General features: G+C 33.9%; 1 protein-coding gene across 1 annotated transcript in view; it reads left to right on the top strand.

The window, feature by feature from the left end:
• The window catches only part of LOC108744951 (alpha-aminoadipic semialdehyde synthase, mitochondrial), a 96614-nt gene that overhangs the window by 62085 nt on the left and 12813 nt on the right, over positions 1-21716 (top strand). The window contains exon 2 of the mRNA XM_025981722.1: positions 9281-9299. Within this exon, the coding sequence (XP_025837507.1) occupies positions 9281-9299 (19 nt within the window). The remainder of the gene's footprint in view (positions 1-9280; positions 9300-21716) is intronic.

Raw genomic sequence — 21716 nt, 5'->3', positions numbered from 1 at the left:
CGGGGGTGTGACAACAGCAACAATTTTTCCCTCATTAATTTGAGGTAGCGTGTAGTGGGTAAAAAATTCAGAAATGAATTTTCAGAATAATATTTCATATTAAACTAACTCACTTCTAAAAGATATCTAAATTATATGTATGTTTAATCATAGTATATTCAGTATATAGTTACATTAGTTCGACGGATCGTTAACCTTGTAGGTCGGTTGGTCGTGGTTGTTGTTGTCACCTCTCGTAGTTTAGTGGTCAGAACATTGGTGCGTAAAGCCAAAGGTCCCGGGTTCGATTCCCGGCGAGGGTGTGACAACAGCAACAATTTTTCCCTCATTAAATTGAGGTAGATTGTAGTGGGTAAATAAAAAATCGAAAAAATGATTTCAAATTAATATTGCATATTAATCCACTATTAAGTAACTAATAATGTCATAAGATTTCATATATTTAATAGATTAAGTGTGTTTGACGTGAAATCACGAGCAGTATTTTCTCAAAATGTTGGTTTTAACGGAGCGAATGAATGAAACTCGATATAAAACACTATATACAGATTTTATTTACAAATGAATTATTAACTAAAAAATAACGGATTGCAACTACAGCCACAACGAATAAGCTACGAATTAAAAACGCAAGTTAGCAAGAAGAAGGACAAAACGTAACTAACTCTAAATTATGTGACAAAATCAAAAACTGTTCTGGTGCCACCACCAATACCTGGTATGCAACAAAAGAATACGAGCCAGAAGCCAATAAGAAGAAAACCCAACAAGGTATAACTCTGCCTCGAGCTATGAAATTACTGTAACCTGCATACAATTAAAGAGTATTGATGATAAAATTAACGAAGGTGGTTGATGTCAAATACTAATAATTGGGACCAAAAGAACATTGAAGAGATATTTCACTACCTTGCATGCATTTGAAATTATGGAAATTTCCAATACAACAAAATAAAATAGGTTGAATAATGATAAGCAAATTTATCCCTAACGACCAAAAAAAATATTAAAATTAAACCGAAACACATCGGTTTACTCAATTGTTTACTTCAGGGTAAAATGTTAAAGTTAACGTAAAAACCACTTTTATTAAATTTACTAAAACCCAAATGGATTTTTTATTCAAATTAGTGATTCTATTTCAGAATTTAAAGATTTTCTTAAAACAAAATAACAGAAAAAATGGATTCCTGATTACAAATTGTACCAACTTTTTAACTACTTCTGTCCATTACCTGCGTACCTTCCATTGGTTCCCCGTTCCCCAACCAAATCCTTGATTCCTAGTCTGAACGAAATATTCTGGTATATCTTCCTTGCTTCAATTAAAACGCCCTTTGGTATATTCTGAATTTGTATCTTTTCCTTGCCTTTCTTCAGTCATTTTTTTCTTATATTTATTTCTCCAAATCTCGCTTCTGCCTTCTTCTGCGTCTTGAAGAATCTCAATGTCTTATCTTCTTGTCTAGAATTTGCTTTTTATTTTTGTCCTTCCAAATAATATAGCGTTAATAAAAATGATTTTTGATTAATATTTACCGAAATAGAAATAGTTGCGCATTAGGGTGACCCATAATTTTCCGGTTAACTTTTCTTTTTCAATTTCAAACAGAAGTTTGTTTATTCGTAACTTATTAAGAAGGCTCTATAATCGACTAACTTGTTTAAAAAGATTTTAAAGAATTTTCTTTAGAATTTTATAAAAACCCTAAAAATATAAAATCAACATTTTTTTAGTTTTCGCTTTTGAACAAGTCTTTCTTTTCCAACTTAGCAATTATGGATTTTTTCTGAATATTTATACCAAAAAATCGTTTGGGAAATTTATGCTTTACTAATTCAAATTTCTTATTGTATATCATGTAAGATGGCAACCGTATAGGAGAAAGGCACAATAATAACGGCATAATTAAAGTTTTGTGTGTTTTCCCCAATAGTAGGACCAATATGCCTGTGTTTAGCGTGTAGCAAAACCTAACACATCTATTAAATGCTTTGATATTACACATATTGCTTGTAGTTTGAACTCAAAATTCTTTTCAAAGATTACAACAAGATCTTCTATATTCTTTACAGACCCAAATAAATGATTATCAACTTTATATTCGAAATTGTATTAATTTGTTTTACTTCTACAAAAAGATAGTACCTAGATACTTGATATTTTAGGTTCGTTCAAAAAATAAACATAGTATAAAGTATACCTGTTCTTATATCATCAGAAAATATTTTTAATTCTGCAATCTTAAGTTTAACAACAAAGGACATAATTGCGACCCTTGTGGAACTTCGGAGTATGCTACGAAAGGATCAGGTATTTTTTCTTCTGTTTTTTAGAAACTTGTTTACGTTTTAATAAAAATGAGGGGATTGATATTGCAGTACAACCCTTTAGGCCAGAATTATATAACTTATAGAATAGTATATCATGATTAATATATTAATAGAATCAAAATATTTAGCAAAGTCCACAATCCAGATACACAGTATAAATTATAGTATGCAAATCAATAGGCAAGCATTTTCTTATTCGTTTATTTATCTTTTATTCAATAATTACGTAATTCTTTGTAGGTACAGACACAACAATATCTTTGGTATTTTAACAATACAAAAAAAAAGATGACTTCAAAATCTAAACAATTATTTACTTATTCTGTTAATGTCCTTAAAATTATCACGTTCAAAAGTACGAACTTATACGATAAGTACAAGAATATCTTATAAATGTAAGAGTAACAGTTCATGGTCTAGAATCATTTCGTGGGTAAAACCCATGTTTGCATTGTTCACATTCACAAATGCCAGGTACGTAAGCTACAGGACTAGGTAGTACAGGTTGAGGATTAAAAAACGGTAGAAACGGGTACAATCCGTGCATGAAAACTTTGCTTCCGGATATAAAAGGTACTGAACCTTGATGGAGGCTCCCCATCGGATTAGTTTTCGTAAACACGGGTTTAAAAGCAGAACTAAAGTCCTCCTTCTGACTGTGAATCTCATCGACGAGACTATGCGACGTTTGGTTTTCGTTAAAGTGTTCGATCGCTTTGAGAAGATCGTGATTGCAACGTTTCAGTACCAGTTCGAGTACCGCCCTCTTCTTATTGGGAAATAATTTGCTGAGCATGTCTATCGATGCGGGGCTTACGGTGATTTCTTCGTTCTGTGAAGGTGATGCCGGGTCGTCTTTGTTTCCGTCTAATGTAGTGGTCGTTTCGGATGTTTCTGATGTTTCAGGTGAAGTTACTTGCATGCCGTAAATCCTACCGGGGGGTAAGTAGTCGTATGTGGTGCCGCTTTCTGCGGAGGCCAGATGGAGGGCTATGGCGTCTTCGGCTGCTTGCTGTCTTTTAAGTGCAACCTAAAAAATACATAGCTAGTTCATTAATGATGAGCGAAATTGGTCTTTATCATGCAGTCTTCGTCTTGATCTTGCGAAAATGCAAACCAAGACCCAACGAACACGACCACGACCAAATCCAAGACCAAATACGCAAGACTAAACGGTGGATTTATGTGTTAAACTATTTGAAGCGACTTTAATATATGTTATTCTTGGAACAAAATATTTTTAGTATTTGAAATTTTGGTAATTGTCCTGAATTGGGGCTCCAAACCAAAATCGCTCCAAAAAATTTTTTAACCGATTTCTGGTCATTCTACATAATAGAATTATAGATATTAGAAGATGAGGAGACAGTTTTTTGTGTCTTCATAAATAAAAAAATTTTTTTTTGATTCTTTGATAATTGCTAATCATAATTTTTCAAAATCCAAATTACAGTTCTAAACTGTAGGTACGAGAAGAGATGAATAAGGTGATCAGGGACGGAAGGGGATGGGGTGTTAAAAGTTATACAAGCTTTTAATCTCGTTATCTCACGATTTTCACTGCATAGAATTTTTTTATTAATATTAAAAGAATAATAGCTAACATACACCATATACCCCATTATGTATGCTGTAATAAAAAAAAATGCCTCCCCCGTCTCAAATATAATCATTGAACCCTCAGAAATGACCAGAAATCAATGAAAACATTTTTGAAACGATTTTGGTCTGGAGTCCCAATTCTAGGAATTGTATGAAATGCCTATATTGTACCAGGAAATGTATAAAACTAATGCCTTCTGTGAATAAAATACTCTAACATATCAGCAGGGGTATTAAATAACTCCAATCTGTCATAAATCTACCTAACCACACAATGACGTCACCACTGCAAGTAATTATCCAGAATTGTGGCAATTTTGAAAACTTATCATTAAAAAATTTTTTTTTATGTATGAAGTCATAAAAAGCTGTCTCCCCCACTTTCTAATATCTAATTCTTTTATGTAGAATGATCGGAAATCGATGAAAAAATTTTTGATCCATTTTGGTCTGGAGCTCCAATTCTGGATAATTAGCGAAACTTTCAGTTTTTTTTTTTACTAAATTTTAACACTAAATATAAAAAAAAACTTTAGCACTGTTTGAGTAAAGGAATCTACAAGAATATCCTCGGAAACGGTGTTCTTTGTTCCTATGGATAACGCATGCTTGAAATACAGAAATATAGAAAAGTGTTTACTTCTTTCAAGTACTTTGTACTATTTTGTTCGTCAATTTATGCATTAACTAAAGGGTAAAGTTCTCGAGTTTTCGTATTCACAGCTATCAACACTATTTTCTTTAAAAATCGTGACAAGTTCACATGTTTGACCGAAAATTTCGGAATTAAGACAATTATTTTGTCGGTAAATAAAAAAAAATGTGCTTAGAAGAATTATTAAAAAAACGAAGTGTCAGATTAAATGAGCAAGACCAAAATCAATCCCGAGACTATAAGCAAGACTAAGACCAAAACTTGAAGTATTTGTACAAGACCAGACAGAATAAGCACGACAATGACCAATACCAATCCTTTGATCTGCCGAAAGCAATAGCGCGGTAATAAATCATACACCGATTGGCACTTTTATGACCGCGTAACAAAATAATTTCGAGAGCTTTTCAAAAAAATGAAAATCTGTCAATAAAATTCGACAAGAATCATACAACTCTGGTCAACTATTGAAGTCGGTCGTATACATCGTTGTGGAAATACGAACAAGGAACAAAATACAACGAATGCAATAGTAATGTCAAATAAAATGCTTTTTCTTGCAATTAAATTGAATTAGTAATTCAATAATTCACTGTCACCATCAGTTAGACTATCTCTTACTAATTTGTTTGACTTCTTTTTCCGAAGAACTGTCACGGAAAAAATAAAAAAATTATCTATGAATAATGAAGTGGTTAATGTCGTCAGTTTCAACAGTGAAATTTGATAGAAACGATAAAGCGTCGAGGACCGATTTGATCGATATTCCATTAGAAAAGTATCGCATGTCCCCTGTTGTTGTACAAACATTAACAACCAACTCATTGGTAGTCAGTGCAAATCCGATATTCCCGACTCTCGAGTGCTTAGTTTCCTCCCTACTCCTCTTGTTGTTGCTTCTTCTAATACCACATTATAGTTTAATGTAAATCGGTCAATATGCATAAGGACATTTTGTATACAATGGAAAGTATATAACGATGTAACAAAAATAAATCGGTTCTTTAAATCAAACAATTAATTTTGAAATTCGAAAAATTGTGAGAAATGAAGGCAGGGCCGGACTGGCCCGGGAGGCAGGGGTTCAAATGCACCCCGGACCAAACCGGACCAAATGACAATGTGAAAAAAAAGAGAGAAATTAAAAAAAGCTTAATAATTTTTTTAATAGTTTTCAATAATATTCGATAGNTTTATAAAATTTTCGAAAAATAAAAAATTTTTAAAAGAGCAAAGAACGAGGCAAAGACAAACGCAAATTTTCTCCTAACTTCTTAAATTTATTTAAAAACGAGTGCTGTTAAAATTTGTGCACTTTCCCTTCTCAACCAGGCCATTTGGTTACATCGCACCCCGGGCCAAAATCTTCAGTCCGGCTCTGGATGAAGGACTAAGTTAGAAACAGAAATAATAAAGAATAGACGAAGATTACGTTACTAAAAGCCTTTTTTTCACAGTTAACAACAAAAAAGTCTCAACTATTGATTAATATAAAATTTACCATAAATTTAACACGATCTTCATGATTACGATAAAATTTATTGTTATTTCACTGTAAATTTGACGTGAACTTTTTAGCAAGAAAAGAATTAGTAAATCACATTCGTCATTCCCTGACTTGAGTATTGATGATTCTAATGATTAGATGCCTTATGACATGACTTAAGAGTCATTAAATAATTTATTAATTACCTGTGCTGCCATTATCCTTTGTCGTTCCTTGATTAAGCTGCACTTGGCGCAATTGCAACTTTTGTATATACACTGTTTTTTATGTCCTCTCAGAGTCGATATCATTCCGTGATTTCTACACCTAGCACACTTTGGAACCCTTGACGAACGACCATTTGATAACATTTTCGTTCTTTGTTTCTGTAACCGCTTAATTTTTGATTTAGTTGTCTATCTGGCTATTCTGTACACAACTGAAATATTAAAATATCTTCTCAATTTGTGTAAATCAACAAAGAAGAAAGGATTTTTGTAATACAGTAAACGGTTCATAAAATAACGGGAAATTTAGGTCTGAAACTTACTAATAAAGAAAATTTTTAATTTGTGTGATTCAAGATAAGCAATAATTTTGATTGATTTTTCGATACTTTAATTATCTAGTCGAAAAAAAACATATATAAATATGTTTTATACACATGTATCATAGAAATTATTATTTTCAAATGCATATTTAGAGCTACAACTAAAAAGAAATTGAAAACTGATTAAAATCCAACGGTGCAGCATTCGTAAATTCCTTATGGCACCTCTAACTATTGTTGAACCAAAGGAATCAAGTTTTAATTTATTAATGTTTTTGAATGAAAAAAATATGAGTAATACAATTCAGACGTTAGTAGTCATTAGATATACAAGTTAAGGCATTTCAAAACTAATAGAATTTGTTGGTTTTTTACTCTGTTACACTTTTTTTTGACCCTTTGAACATCTAAAGGACAATAGGTTTTTCTAAATTCATAATATGGCATTTTAATAGCAGAGATCATATATGAGTCGCAAGGCATAAAATAAATTTTGAAAACCAACACCGATAAAATGATTGACCAAGCCTCCCTAAAGAAAAAGAATTACCTTAAAAATGTATAAAATAGTTTAATGTAGTTAGGAAGGATATTTTTATAAATTACAGTTACTAGACATTTAGATTCAAGTTTATTTTCAGTATCGGTTTTAAACAACTTTTATATTCATATTTGAATATTGTGTGAGGTCCAAAAATTGTGAAATAGGGGTAGGTACTCTGAGTTAGATAATAGAATTTAATTGTAAAAAATACTTTAAAATCTAATTGAACATGTTACAACCATTAGGTATATATTTGAGATAATAAACTTCAGATGGATTTTCACTATAATTTGAACATATAAAAGAATTTCCATCAAGTAAATATAGANTAATAATTTATATTAATAAATTTAAAAATTAAACAGACGGTTTTTAAATCCCAACAGTATCTTGCAAATACTCTTTTTCCTTTAAATTTTCTTCGTTATTTTTATTAAGACTTACCTACCACAAATCCACAAAAGAAAATTTTCACAGAATCAAAAATTAAAGATTATGATAGCACAGTAACCACAAAACTTGCAATTTTTAAGCACGGTCACTTTGCCAATTTAAGAAACCATAAAAGAATACAATAAACTTGGATACGGTTCAGAGATTTCAAAGATAAAGATAATTGAGAGCGCCAGGATGTCCAATGGAAAATCGGGGATGCTGCGATCTGTCATAAGAGGGTGTCGGGACGACCAACCAAATGAATCGCTACATCGAGCCCGCCCACATTCGCGCACATCTTTATTAACATTTTGTTTCTTCTTCTTTCTCTCATGTCATCATTTACAAACGATGCTGCTTGGATACATTGTTTATATATTTCGTCGGAAACCATCAACATATATCGCTAATAGAATGTTTATTTTTAAACCGCACTTATTACTTACAGTTGATATTTTCAAAACATATAGGTACATATAGTGACTTTCAAGATGCCAAAAAGTAAGTTACTCATTTTAATTTTTACCTTTAATAAAATTTCTTCGGCAAATTCATTGAAAGAGAAATGTACCTAATAGGTATCGTCACTATTTCAGCAGGAGTAGGTAGTCTTGGTCTTGTCTTGTCTTAATCCTGCACATTTAGCGATACCAAGATCGAGACTAAGACTTATCTATCAAATCCAAGATACTAACACTAAAAATGTACGGATAGGTTTGAAATTGCAACGTTATTACGAACGGAGAACACGTTATATATAATGTTATTAATCTTTCCAAACTATTACGATAAGTCTTGCAAAAAACTTACAAGAACCGATCGCGTAAGAATTAAGAGGACCAAGACCAAAACTACATTTATCTTGTCTTGGTCTAGCGTTTACTCATTATTATGGTAAGGACTAACCAAACAACCCGATTTTTGAATAAATTTATTTTGTTTAGGTCAAACTAGTTCTTAACTTTTATTTAAGGATAAGCTAGTTGGCCTAGGCGAAACTATTTTCATCCGAATTAGATTTGGCCGCCGGTAACAGAGACAACTTTCATACAAAACTAATCAATACAGTGATTCTTTTGCAACAAATTGTAATTGATAAGTCTTGTAAAAACAAAGACTAATTATACAAGGACAAGACCAAGATCAACACTATATTGGTCTTATGCCTTGCTCTAGCATTTACTTATAATTATGGTGAAGACTGAAACGAAATTTAAGAACTAGACTCTTCTATCTATCTTTAATGCTACCTCATAATCGTCTGATAGATATTAAAATATCTAAAATCCGTCGAAAATGAAGTCCTAAAATTCAAATTCATTTAATGTAAACATGTGATAGGTACTAACTAACGAATACTAACAATGTTAGTCGAAGATTAATTACTAACACACATTTTCTAATAAGAAAAATTCAAATCAGCTGCAAAAATACAAAAGGAAACCAACGGCTGGCAATTTTTAAGAAATAAGAGAAAATATGTTACCACATAAAGCTTGTTATGATCAACTCAATGACTATGTAATGAAATAAAATCAAAAATTAGTAACTATCAAATTTTAAAAACCAAATTAATATAATAAAACGAAAAAGATTATTTTTCGCACTTGTTTATCAGCAGTATTGTTAAATTTAATTATCAATCGCATTAAAAATCTTCGTCTTTTGTTTCAGTTTCATCACAACTGTTGGGGTAAGTACGTTTTATTTCTCTTTAAAACTGATATTATAAACGAAACTGTTTTTGAAAAGGAAAGAAAGTAATGTTATGTACAAAAATTCTAACTATCTAATAAGGTAGAGCTTTAATTTTTGGACAAAAGCTATGTTTGCAGATAACTATAAAATAGTCGTTCGTTATATTTCTTTAACTACATAAGTATTGAGTATAGATACGAATGAAATTTTATTGCAATTGAATATTATAAAGCAGCATAAATAAAAAATGGTGATAATCTTAGTTTAAAATAGAAACTACCAAAATATGTAATTCTTAATACTAGTTAAAGTTAAGGAGCATTCGTAAGTATCTAAATATGTTTTAAATTTCGAGATACATTTTAGATACTGAAATCGGTCATTTGGGGATTAACAATAAATCTAAAGACCTATCTAATTAAGTCGTAGATTAGAGATGGAGGATTGATATAAAATATGTTACGTACTTCAAGTACTTTGTATTTTACCATTTGTAAGTAGTAAGCTTGCAACACTATTAAGATTATTCATCAGTTTAATACAGTAAATAAGCACCTTGAGTGAATGGATATCACAAATGCATTGTCTACCTCTTTGGGATTACTCATGGTCATTATAGGACATCGGGTAGTTAGTTCAAATGGGTAATTTTCTCAAAAATCTATACTGCTCCTTTTCTATGGTATAAGACTAATATTCAAAAAAAAATTACCAAATTGGTAAATGATACAACATACGATCTAAGTAAACTAAAAGATAATTTACCGAGAACATCATTGTTGCCAGTAAATCGTCGGTGGACGCTCTAGGAAAGAAACAGAAGTATTTCAGATGTTACAAATGATAAGGAATAAGAAACGAGAGCGAATTATAGACGTCAATAAAAAATAGGCAAATTAGATAGGTAGAACTCTTTTTCAGACATGAAATGCTAGTAAGAAACATATTAAAAGCAGAAACAGGAATGAAGAGATGTAGTAGTAGATCTAGATTATATTACTGTTCGCAAAAGAAAGAGATGAAAGTTCATCTAGTATTCCTGAAAAGCGAAAAATGGCTCAAAATGAGATGAAGGGGAGGTACGTTTCCAATGGGTCTTTGAGTTGAAAGTCTTATGATGATGATGCTATTGATAACAAAATCGGAAGTTATCTAATATCATCGAAAGTCGCTCAAAAACAATATCTGGTAAAATTTCCCGAAAGAGTTCCAGGTCAGAACTCCAGCGTGGGTGAACCAAAATTTCAAAGCCCACCTGCAGGACAGGCACGTTGTGCAGAAGGAGGACATCTTTTTTTGACTTTGACTGCTTCCTTTAACCGCTCTAGGATTGAAGCAAAGTATTATCCAGTTATGGAGACACCTTTATCTTTATAATCGATCAACAGGATCTCATGACTTTCCCAGCCGACTGTGACACCTTAAACTTCTAGTGGTGTGCCTTTTTTATTCCACTGCATAGAAGAAAAAGTAGGGAAAGAGCGAATATAAAGATAGGAGACGAAAAATTAGAACAAGTGGCTGATTTTAGACATCTAAGAAGTCAGATATGTCAGGATGGAAGGAGTAGTAGGGATATAAAGCAGAGGATAGCGCAGGGTCGTGTCGCGTTTAATAAAAAGAAGTCACTTCTATGCTCGCGAACGGTTAATTTAGAAATTCGAAAAAGGTTGTTAAAGGTATATGTTTGGAGCACGGCGTTGTACGGGTGCGAAACGTGGACAGTGGACGCGGCGGAAAAGAAAAGTCCTTCGAAATGTGGTGTTATAGGCGGATGATGAGGATAACGTGGTTAGAGAAGGTTATAAATGAAGAGGTATTAAAAAGAATAGGAGAACAGAGGACTCTATGGAAGTCAATAAGAAATAGGCGAGATAGGTTGATAGGACACCTTCTCAGGCATGAAGGTCTAGTCAGAGACATATTAGAGGCAGAAACAGGAGTTAGGAGGGATAGAGCTAGACCTAGATTAGATTACTGTTCGCAAATAGTTAAGGATGTGGGCTGTTCTAGTTTAAGGGAAATGCGAAGTTTAGCTCAGGATAGGAAAAAGTGGAGGTACGTGTCCAACCAGTCTTAGGACTGACGACCCTATGATGATGATGATGATGAGTCATCTCGATCGGCCGGGCTGGCCGTGGGTCGTCTTCAAACGAGTCCTTGCCTTGCTTAAAGAGGGTATGCCACTTGTAAACCATGGTTTTACCAGGGCAAGGGTCCCCGTAAACGGCTAGCATCTCTTCCAGTATAGTTTGAATTGATTTTACTTGCTTGGTAAGAAACTTTATAACAACGCGGTACTCGATTTTCTCCATATTTCACAATTTATTCTCGATTGACTCGTTTGGCCGACCATAGTTCAAGGACTACTGACCTAATGACGATAAAACTTGGCATTTATACTAATAGTGAGTTTCTTAATTCGTAATGACTTGAGTAAGTACCCCGACTAATGACCCACCTACCCATTCCGCGAACTTAAAAACGCACCCTGGTAAATACTTGAATGTACGGATATGTGACCGCTTACTCGTACATAAGGTAATTCAACTACGGGTTGTTTTATAAACTGGAAGTCCAAAAACGCAATATGCAACGTATTATAATACTGTCAGTTTGTTAAATAAACACAATTCCATTAGATGTTGCATCACATATGTCACTCTCACGGACCACCCAGATACGTTAGCACTTTCAAGTGACGGACGGCCAGATCATGTTGCCCGACAGGACTAAAAAACGAACCAGTAACACCCTTCTTATCCAGTGCATGCGACATTTGTGTGGTATATTTGCAGTAAGTATAACAATTTGTTTGAAAAAAAGATTTACTACAAATGATATTTGTGTACATATGTATATATTCCTGGTTCAGTAAGCAGCGTCGGAATTAAAAATCATCAAAAGTCTAATGGTCATAAATAAGATGCTTGGACCCACCCCTATTAGATAACTCTAACCCTAACGGGTATTTGGTGTTTTACAAAATTTATACAAGCTACTGTACTGATACGTCCACGGCCGTTGTCCAATTTACTACTGATTTTCGGGCTTATTGACCGTCGCTCGTCTAAAGATTTTTCTTCTCTGCGTTTTACCGGTATTTTCAAGAAATTTTATCAATACAACTAGGAGATTAAAGTAGGAACATACAGGTGTAAACTCTTTATAACGTCACTCGATTTAACGGCAAATTCCTTAAAACGTCGAAATTGCTTGACTTTGGTTGGTTTACTTTGTTTTCTATATAATATTACAGTCTATATAGCGTCACGCTCACTCTATTTAACGACAACAATGCGGCATTACAAATCATTGAGCAGTACTTTCTAAGTTGCCGAAATAGATAAGAACTGCAGCTGTGTACGTTATTGAAGAAGACGATCCTGTCCCTCCACCAAGCATCAAACAAGCACTTGATGCAGCGAAACTATTAAAAAAATACTTTTTATATAATCAAATTGATCCAGCAGTATGAGTAAGATACGTAACAAAATACAATTAAAATATTGGAGCAGCAAAAAACATCAGACGAAGATAACAGGCTATACGCAATATATGAATAATAATGTTCGTGTGCAAAATGGGTACTATATTGGTAAATGCATATTATTATAGAATAGTAAAATGATATCTTTTATTTCTTTCCATTTAACGACCACTCTTTATAACGCCGAAAAATGTTCAGTCCCTTAAGTGTCGTTATATAGAGTTTACACTGTAATTGAACAATTACGACTAAATATCTTTTACTACCATCTAATACCTGCTTACAATTATATAGAAAAAACAGAAGTTACACGATTTTTTTTGTTATTCATATTTCAATTCATTTTCTCATTTCTTAAGTTAGAAAGTGTATAATGCCTTAAAATCTCTCTCCAAAGTAGAGATTGTAGGTATCATAATTTTATCATGAAAACCCTATTCTTATAAACATAGTTAACAGATATACTTTTTAGCTTCGTGACACGCTGTGTAAAATTTTCATAGTACATAATTTAATTTTAAAAGACATCTGCTTCATCTAATATTGAGTGAATCAATAATCTTCCAATAAAATGCTAGGTTTCCAACGGAGAAATATTGATGAACTTTTGCCCAGTATTTTTTCTTTGCTACAATGAGTAGAAACTTTTGAGGAACATACGTAAACTTCTTATTTCCACTCATTATCATCATAAGGTCGTCAGTCCTAAGACTGGTTGGACACGCATCTCCACTCCTTCGTATCCTGATCTAATCTTTGCATTTCCCTAAAACTAGAACATCCTACATTACTCCAATCTAGGTCTACCTCTACTCGTCTTAACTCCTGTTTCTGTCTTCAAATGGAAGGAGTAGTTAGTGGTAGTGTCCATGTGTTTTGAAGAATTTCCATCATCGATGTAGAATAAGTAGATATTAAGACAAGTTGCTCCAACAATTAAAAAGAAAGGCAGAATCATACACACACCACGATTTCTTCCAACAGGCGATTCCTATCTAGCAAGATGCAGCATGTGTTTCTACCATGGTAGCAACACAAATTTGTTTCTCTATGTTGCCCGTTTCTTTTGAGATTTACGCTCACAATGGAAACTGGTGACAAATAGAAACTGTCGACTTCTGTTACCGAAACATAGACACTTCTGGGACCTTAGTGAAACATTTTTCGGGAACAAATAACAGCAACACAGTTCTTCAATGTTTCTTCTGTGGAAAGCTGACTTAGGAACGCGTATGTGGCCCATAACCAAAATGTTCTTTTAAAGCTTTGATCGCATGCAATCAAATATTGAAAAAGAAACTAATGTAACCTAATCCATGTCTGATCTAACATGGTAAGATGGAGTGATCAGTTACTAGTAAATCTATTGAATTGGAACTCAACAAAAAAAAATCGACAACTAGAACTGGTCGAAAAATACAAAAGAAGAATGACAATAGGTGATAATAAATATTTTCTCTAAAAAGTAATCGTTAATACTGTTAGTTTATTTTATTAAAATCACCTAAAATGTGTACAAAACAAATTATTTCTTCTTAAGCCATATTGTACCTATACCAAAATAGACGAAGAGTGAAGAAATATAGTAGTTCTATGAAACTCAAAACACTACATCCGTAGAAGAGACCAGTTATTATACCAATATATTCTGTAACAAAAAATACAGAATAAGTAATACAACAAATTTATATGAGGTCTAGTCTTAGATAAAATTGATGAACATAGTAACTCTGCTATTTTTATACAATTTACCATGTCTCACAACACTACCATTGACAGTCAGTTTATTATTAATATTAAAATCTATTCTGAATCTTCCTTGATAAAAACGTCGTTAAAAATTTACTGTTAAGTTCATGCAAACTTTACTCAAGAAATGGAAGAATAATTTGTTGATTTCTAAAGTGATTATATTAGTAGAATTAAGTTATACAACATAATATAACGTTTAAGAACAGTTTTCCTATTTATACCAGAATGTTATCTGTCAGTAGCAGCTACTGAAGTAGGTATTCAAAAACGTTTTTGAGTAAAACATAATTAGTGGCGTACTTAGTTTAAAGCAGTTGTCACCAAATTCTGACTCACAGCCTCTCCAGTGTGGCTCTACCGCAAAGTACCACATGCGGGCACTATTAATGGTTAAAGCTGGTGTAGTAAGAAGAAGATGAAAATACCTTAAAACTTTAAACTTTTGGGTGTTTCTTCCCACCAGTCAGTAATGCTGGTAGGCGGGCAGTCCCTCCGGGCTACGCCGGAAGTTAGGGCGGAAGGCCCTCTTCAGCCTGCTTTCAGGAATCGTAGGAATGGGTGGGTGGTGGTTCGGGTGAGAAAGATGAGACGGACGAAATGAAGACACAAGAGAATGAAAGATTATCTGTGGAATATTACTGTCTCAGCATTTTCTAGCAAGTAATCCAAGGAAACCACAGAAAAGCTTGGATCAAGGGAGACAGACCTGGAATCGAACCGTTGTCCTCCCGAATGCTAAGCCTCTATGTCATGCCGCTCGGTGATGAAAATACCGTGGACATAGAAAAGACTCTGTCTCAAAAATTGTCAACTCCTGGTCTAGAGATCGAGATCGAAATCATACCTTAGCGTTTGGGAGAATACCGCACCAGTTCGATTCAGGGTCCGCTTGCCCTGCTCCAAGTTTTTCTATAGTCTCCTTGGATTGTCATTTAGGCAAATGCTTGGAGCAGTGATTGTTCAACAGATAAATAACCTTTCACTTCTCTTTCATCTTTATTTTGTCTATCTCGTTCTTCTGTCTTTCCCCAATCAAGACCAATTTTTCTAGAAGAGGCTGAAGAATATCTTCCGCCTTACCCTTCGGCTTTGCATTACAGTATAGGTACTAGGAACTGCCCATCCACCAGTATTAACAGCTAGTGAAAATGAAATACTCAAAAGATTTTTTTTAAACATTCTTGTCCGACTCAACAGTTGATGAAATACTTTTTTTTCTTTTTACCTAAAAGATCCGTAAATCCAAAGATGACATCCCTCCTCAAACGCATGGCCGGATACTCCTTGAAGCCCCACTGGACATTCGTCCCAAGAAACCAATCAACACTAGCTGTTTCTTCGATGACATAATGGACTTCTTCGCAATTAGATAAGCAAAAGCATTCTTTCTTCAGTGCAATCAATCTCTCTACAAAGCAAAATTAAACTATTGTGCATGTTAGTTTTAATTGTAACTAACAATACTTACAAATGAAAATTGAACAAAAGAAAGAAATTAAATTAAAAATACCTGAGTGGTTTGCTAAGCAATGTAATCCTCGAACGTCACAAATTCTATCGGAATCTACAACAGATATGGATTACCTAAGTCAAGTGTTAAAATGGAATGAATAAAATGTGCGATAGGTATGGTATGAAATATGTTGTTCTAATTTTCTGCTAGAACCGTATTGACTTGAAAAATAGGGAGCAATATCCCAAATTAGCACACAAAAACTGCCGTTTTGAGAGAACTTGATTTATCTCAGTTCCTCATTTTGATCGATGGGATAACGTGAAGGGTAGAAAATTAGATGTTTTTAACTTTTTACGAGGTTGAATCAAAGAGTTCTAAGAATCAATATAAAAATATGCAAAAAATAAAACAAAAACGTTTTATTTTTTTACGTAATATAACCGCATCGTCTTCGTGAAATTTAGTTCCACGAATATGATCTCTTAATTTTGGGAATAAGTGCAAATCACTAGGGGCTAAGGTCGGAGAATAAGGTGGGTGATGTAGGAGATTGAAGTCAGCACAACGGATTGCGTTGAGCGCAACTTCCGATCGATGATCAGGAACGTTGTTGTGAATAAACAACAAGCCTAGCTATAGTTTTCCACGACGTTTTTCTTCAATTGCTTTACGTACTTTCGGACTTAAATTTGCGTAATGGGGTCCAGTAATCGTCTGGCCTTTTGACATTCTGAATCTTTTTGATATTTTCTTCCGTAACAGTAGTTGAAGGGCGCCCATAACGAAGATCATCTTTACGGCTTAATCTACCTCTTTTAAATTTAGCCACCAAGTACGCAACCGTAGAATAAGGTATAGCATCATCCCCTAATGTTTTCTGAATGTCCAAAAAAATTCCCTCCCTGGGAATTATTTTCTGACATTGATATCTACTATATCACCCCACTTAAGTAATTCACTTTTGAGAAACTCAGTCGGTCCTAAGACTGGTTGGACACGCACCTCCACTCCTTCCTATCCTGAGCTAATTTTCGCATTTCTCTAAAACTAGAATAAAACATATCCTTGAACAGAAATCTAATCTAGGTCTACCTCTACTCCTCCTGTTTCTGCCTCTAATATGTCCCTGACTAGACCTTCATGCCTGAGAAGGTGTCCTACTAACCTATCTCGCCTATTTCTTATTGATTTCCTCTGTTCTCCTATTCTTTCTAGTACCTCGTCATTTCTAACCTTCTCTTTCCACGGTATCCTCATCATTCGCCTGTAACAACATATTTCGAACTCTTCAAACCCGTCCATGTTTCACACCAGTAGAGCGCCGTGCTCTAAACATACACCTCATCATTATCATAAGGTCATCAGTCCTAAGACTGGTTGGACACGTACCTCCACTCTTTCCTATACTGAGCTAAACTTCGCATTTCCCTAAAACTAGAACAGCCCACATCCTTAACTATTTGCGAACAGTAATCTAATCTAGGTCTACTCTATCCCCTCCTAACTCCTGTTTCTGCCTCTAATATGTCTCTGACTAGACCTTCATGCCTGAGAAGGTGTCCTATCAACCTATCTCGCCTATTTCTTATTGACTTCCATAGAGTCCTCTGTTCTCCTATTCTTTTTAATACCTCTTCATTTATAACCTTCTCTAACCACGTTATCCCGCCTATAACACCACATTTCGAACGCTTCTAACCTTTTCTTTTCCGCCGCTCCCACTGTCTATGTTTCGCACCCGTACAACGCCGTGCTCCAAACATACACCTTTAATAACCTTTTTCGATTTTCTAAATTAACCGTTCGCGAGCATAGAAGTGACTTCTTTTTATTAAAGGCGACACGACCATGCGCTATCGTCTGCTTTACATCCCTACTACCCCTTCCGTCCTGACTTATCTGACTTCCTAGATACCTAAAATCGGCTACTACTTTGCTTTAAAACGATTATTGAACTATCCCCAAAAACATTTTATTAAATATGCCCTTCTAAGAAATTTTTGATTCACCCTCGTAGTTTAAAATTAAATGCTTAAGTTATTATATCTACCAATTTTCCGATAGAAATGCGGAATACAACCACACAAGCGTTTTGCGAGAGCAATTCGGCATTCCATACGGCACTGAACATGGGAGTAGACGGGAAAATGAACTAAATTGCTTTCGTCATAAAACCTGCATTTTCTCTGTTCTGGAGTTAGATACTTCACGTCATCGCTACTAAAAATTGTTAATCCACTTAAATAAACTTGAAGAAACCGGCCGCTTTTTTCGGAAATCCTCTTGCTTGCCACGTCTACTGTTTCGTATGGACCGTGGATGTAGAACTGAAGTCAGAAAATAGAAAATATTAGCTACAAGTATTGATCATAGCCATATATGCTATTATGTGTTTAGTACATTGCAATGCAATATTACTGTTGTTCATTTTTATTTTAAAGGAATAAAAAAATTTTGAGTAATTTTTAGAGATAAATCGGGTATAAGATTTGGATCCGATACCCGACGGATTCGGCACATTTTTTAGGATAATGACGCTAAGTTATTCTACCAGAGAAGAAATAAAAATCAATACTTATCACAAAAACCCTACCTAATGAAAATTGGTAATTAAGAATGTCTTGGGATAGGTCGTTTGTCCTAATTTGTATTATTTATTGATTACTATACTAAATTATTTGTTATTTGGACATAGTCCTTGCGTTTACTTTTTCTGGTAAACAAGAATATATGAGTATAGCAGAACTGTTACATTTTCTGTCGCTTGTTGGTATATTAGATTTTAATTAACGATAACTTATTAACAAGATTTTGTCACCTTGCAAACTTTTAGTGTTTATGAACATTTTATATTCATTTCAACGGTTTCAACTCAATTTTTTCGTTAAAAAAAACCAAAAATTCAAATTTCTTTGAGTGGTTGTTTAAACGACCTTTTAAACAGGACTTAATATTGATTTGGTACGTTGTTGGTAAGGGTAGTATTTAAACAAAAATTGTGTTAACTCTTAAAAGCTAACCATGAAAAAGCCCGACAATTTAAGGCGAAACGTTAGCAATAGTTTTTACATAAATAAAGACCTTTTTTCCCTTTTTGTCATTGATCACTTAGAAGATATGTATTGACGGATTTTTTGACATGAGAAAACTGAATCTTAAGTATATTTCAATCAAGATTTAATATATTTCATTAAAAATATCGGTTGTCTGTAAAGTCGGTTTACTGACGATAGTTGAACGTGACAACGTCATAAGAAAATACTGATGGATGGTTTCATTTTTCAAAAGAAAATTTTAATTTTATTTGTTTGATAGATATTTTGTATGGATACTAAAAAAAACTTTTGGGTGTTTCATTCCCACCAGCCAGATATGGATATAGAGAAGGAGGTAAATGGAAATGTATTATTGTATAGCAGCTGTCCACGCGGACGCATTGCTCACTCAAGTAGGAGAGGGACAGATGTCGAACGCTGCCGAACGCGGAGGCCGATTGTGCCTCTTTGTCGCTCGTTCCGCGCTCTCGCTTGCACTTCAAGCCTTAAATGGAACGCCTCAGAGCGAGGTAACGCCGCATGAGTCATGTTTTTTCCTGCGTGCAGCCGGCTCCATCGAATTATAAGACGTTGTCACGTCAAAAAATAATTCGCACAAAAAGCGTAAATTAAGTTACTGTTTTGTTCATTTTTCATACAATTTTCCAAAAAACGCTTTTCGGCAATTAACTAAATGTTATTTTCTTACGTCAAACGGCGACGTCATATTAACAATATTTACAAAGGTGTCTCCATCCAACGGGTGTACGTAGAATATGTCGGTTTTGTTCAAAATTTTCCGCATTCCACTATTCCAGTACCTAGCAAGTACGAAAATAACAAACGATAATTGCATTAGTACTATCGAAAGAGGAAGCTACAAAAAGGTGCATCATGGACAAAAAGACAGATCCACAATCAAACGATTCACCAGCATAATACAAATTTTTTATCAAATCAAAAATGAGAACATCTAGCTACAATTAGTTTTATTTATTTTTTTGGCATACAAAACTTGGCACGTTGTTAGCCAACACGCAGACAAACATTGTATATATTTTTTCAAAGTGGTCATTCAATTAAATCCGATAATCACTGAAAATTTTTATTTTATAGTGTGCCATAGCACTTCCTTTTGGTTTTATGTTCCTAGTTTTAGAAGTTACTTAAAAATATCACCGTGAACCTTAAACAAAATCGTTATTGGGTACTTTTTTTGAAGTGAAACTTCTTTACGCACGGTAGGGTAAGTTCGTTTCATGCGAGTTGCTATGTAACGAAATCATGCAACGCATTTCCCCCGCGGTCTGTCCCTATGTATGCTTAGATCTTTAAAACTACGCAACGGATTTTAATGCGTTTTTTTTAATAGATAGAGTAATTCAAGAGGAAGGTTTATATGTTTAATATACGCATAATATAGTAGAGAAGCACTGATAATTTTAGAGGTTTGTAATGTGATGTCGTAAATAAACGCATTTTTTGCACTTACATTGCAAACGCTGGCTAAACTATACGAGATAGATCAAAATAATATACTACAGTATTGTGCACCTTAAAAAGGTCTACAGAAAAGTCCGCGATGGTATGTCTATCTCTTAGGGATAACCCACAATAACCATTTTTTATCCTCTACTTTTTACGAGAAATAATGGCTTATTTACGAAGCTATTTTAAGCAATACAGCATTAATCCTTATCCAATTAAGTACTTTTAAATACATTGTGCATTTATTATAGATCAATATGGTCCTTTACAGCATGTAATTCAAATGAATATTTTCGAAGATATTACAGACTTAAACTGCAGGGACATAGCGGTTGCGGCGGTACCGGCCGGTTTGTATTGTCTAATGACAAAAAAGCTGTGATTGTTGTATATAAAGACATTCTATAGTATATTTACTATCAGCATTGCACCCGTGCGAAACATAGTGTACAAATAATACCATTAAACCAATTCCTTAACCCCTATCCTATGTTTGTGTGTTTGAAGAAATTTCACTTCAGTAGCGTGTTGTATAATTACACGTTGTATTTTTTTTTTTAATTTCTACGTTTATTCAAAATGGAGGGGTAATATCTTCTGCATCAATACTCATCTAGAAATCTAGATTATAGCATAGATTCCTATCAGGAAGTACAACTAGACCATTTCCACCTTTTTGAGGCTTCCCAAACCGATTTAACATCTCTTTTAACAATATAGATGTATAGACCTCCTCACCATGGTGAATTATAAACAGCTATCTGAGAATTAAAAGTGTAACAAATTCCGACTTCTGTTACAGTCCGCTGTAGCTTAAATTCTTGCGTTGACGAGCCCGACTTGGAGGCAACTAATTCAAAATCAAACATCAATTCGATTAGGATTTCCATGTATTTTTCACTAGGTATTAAACCATATGATGGTAAAACTTTGTTAAAGGTATTGTAAGTTGTTCCAGCTAAAGAAAGCACAAAATTTCGTAAAGCGGTTGCGTTTTGTATTTGGTGTTTTAGAACGAATTGGTGGAATTTCTCTGGACTTATTTGATATGCTGGGCATATAGTACCGGCTAAAAAGCAAAGACAATAAAAAGTTTAGAAATTTTCTACATATACGACTTTATCCTAAAAAGAAAACTCATACAAGTCGACGAAACATTATTAAGAAGAAGGCGCCTTAATAAACGCGAAA

Source organism: Agrilus planipennis, unplaced genomic scaffold (genome assembly GCF_000699045.2).
Source record: "Agrilus planipennis isolate EAB-ADULT unplaced genomic scaffold, Apla_2.0 scaffold42, whole genome shotgun sequence".
Lineage (NCBI taxonomy): Eukaryota > Metazoa > Arthropoda > Insecta > Coleoptera > Buprestidae > Agrilus > Agrilus planipennis.
The sequence above is the reverse complement of the archived record's forward strand: the minus strand, read 5'-3'. Positions and strand labels throughout refer to the sequence as shown.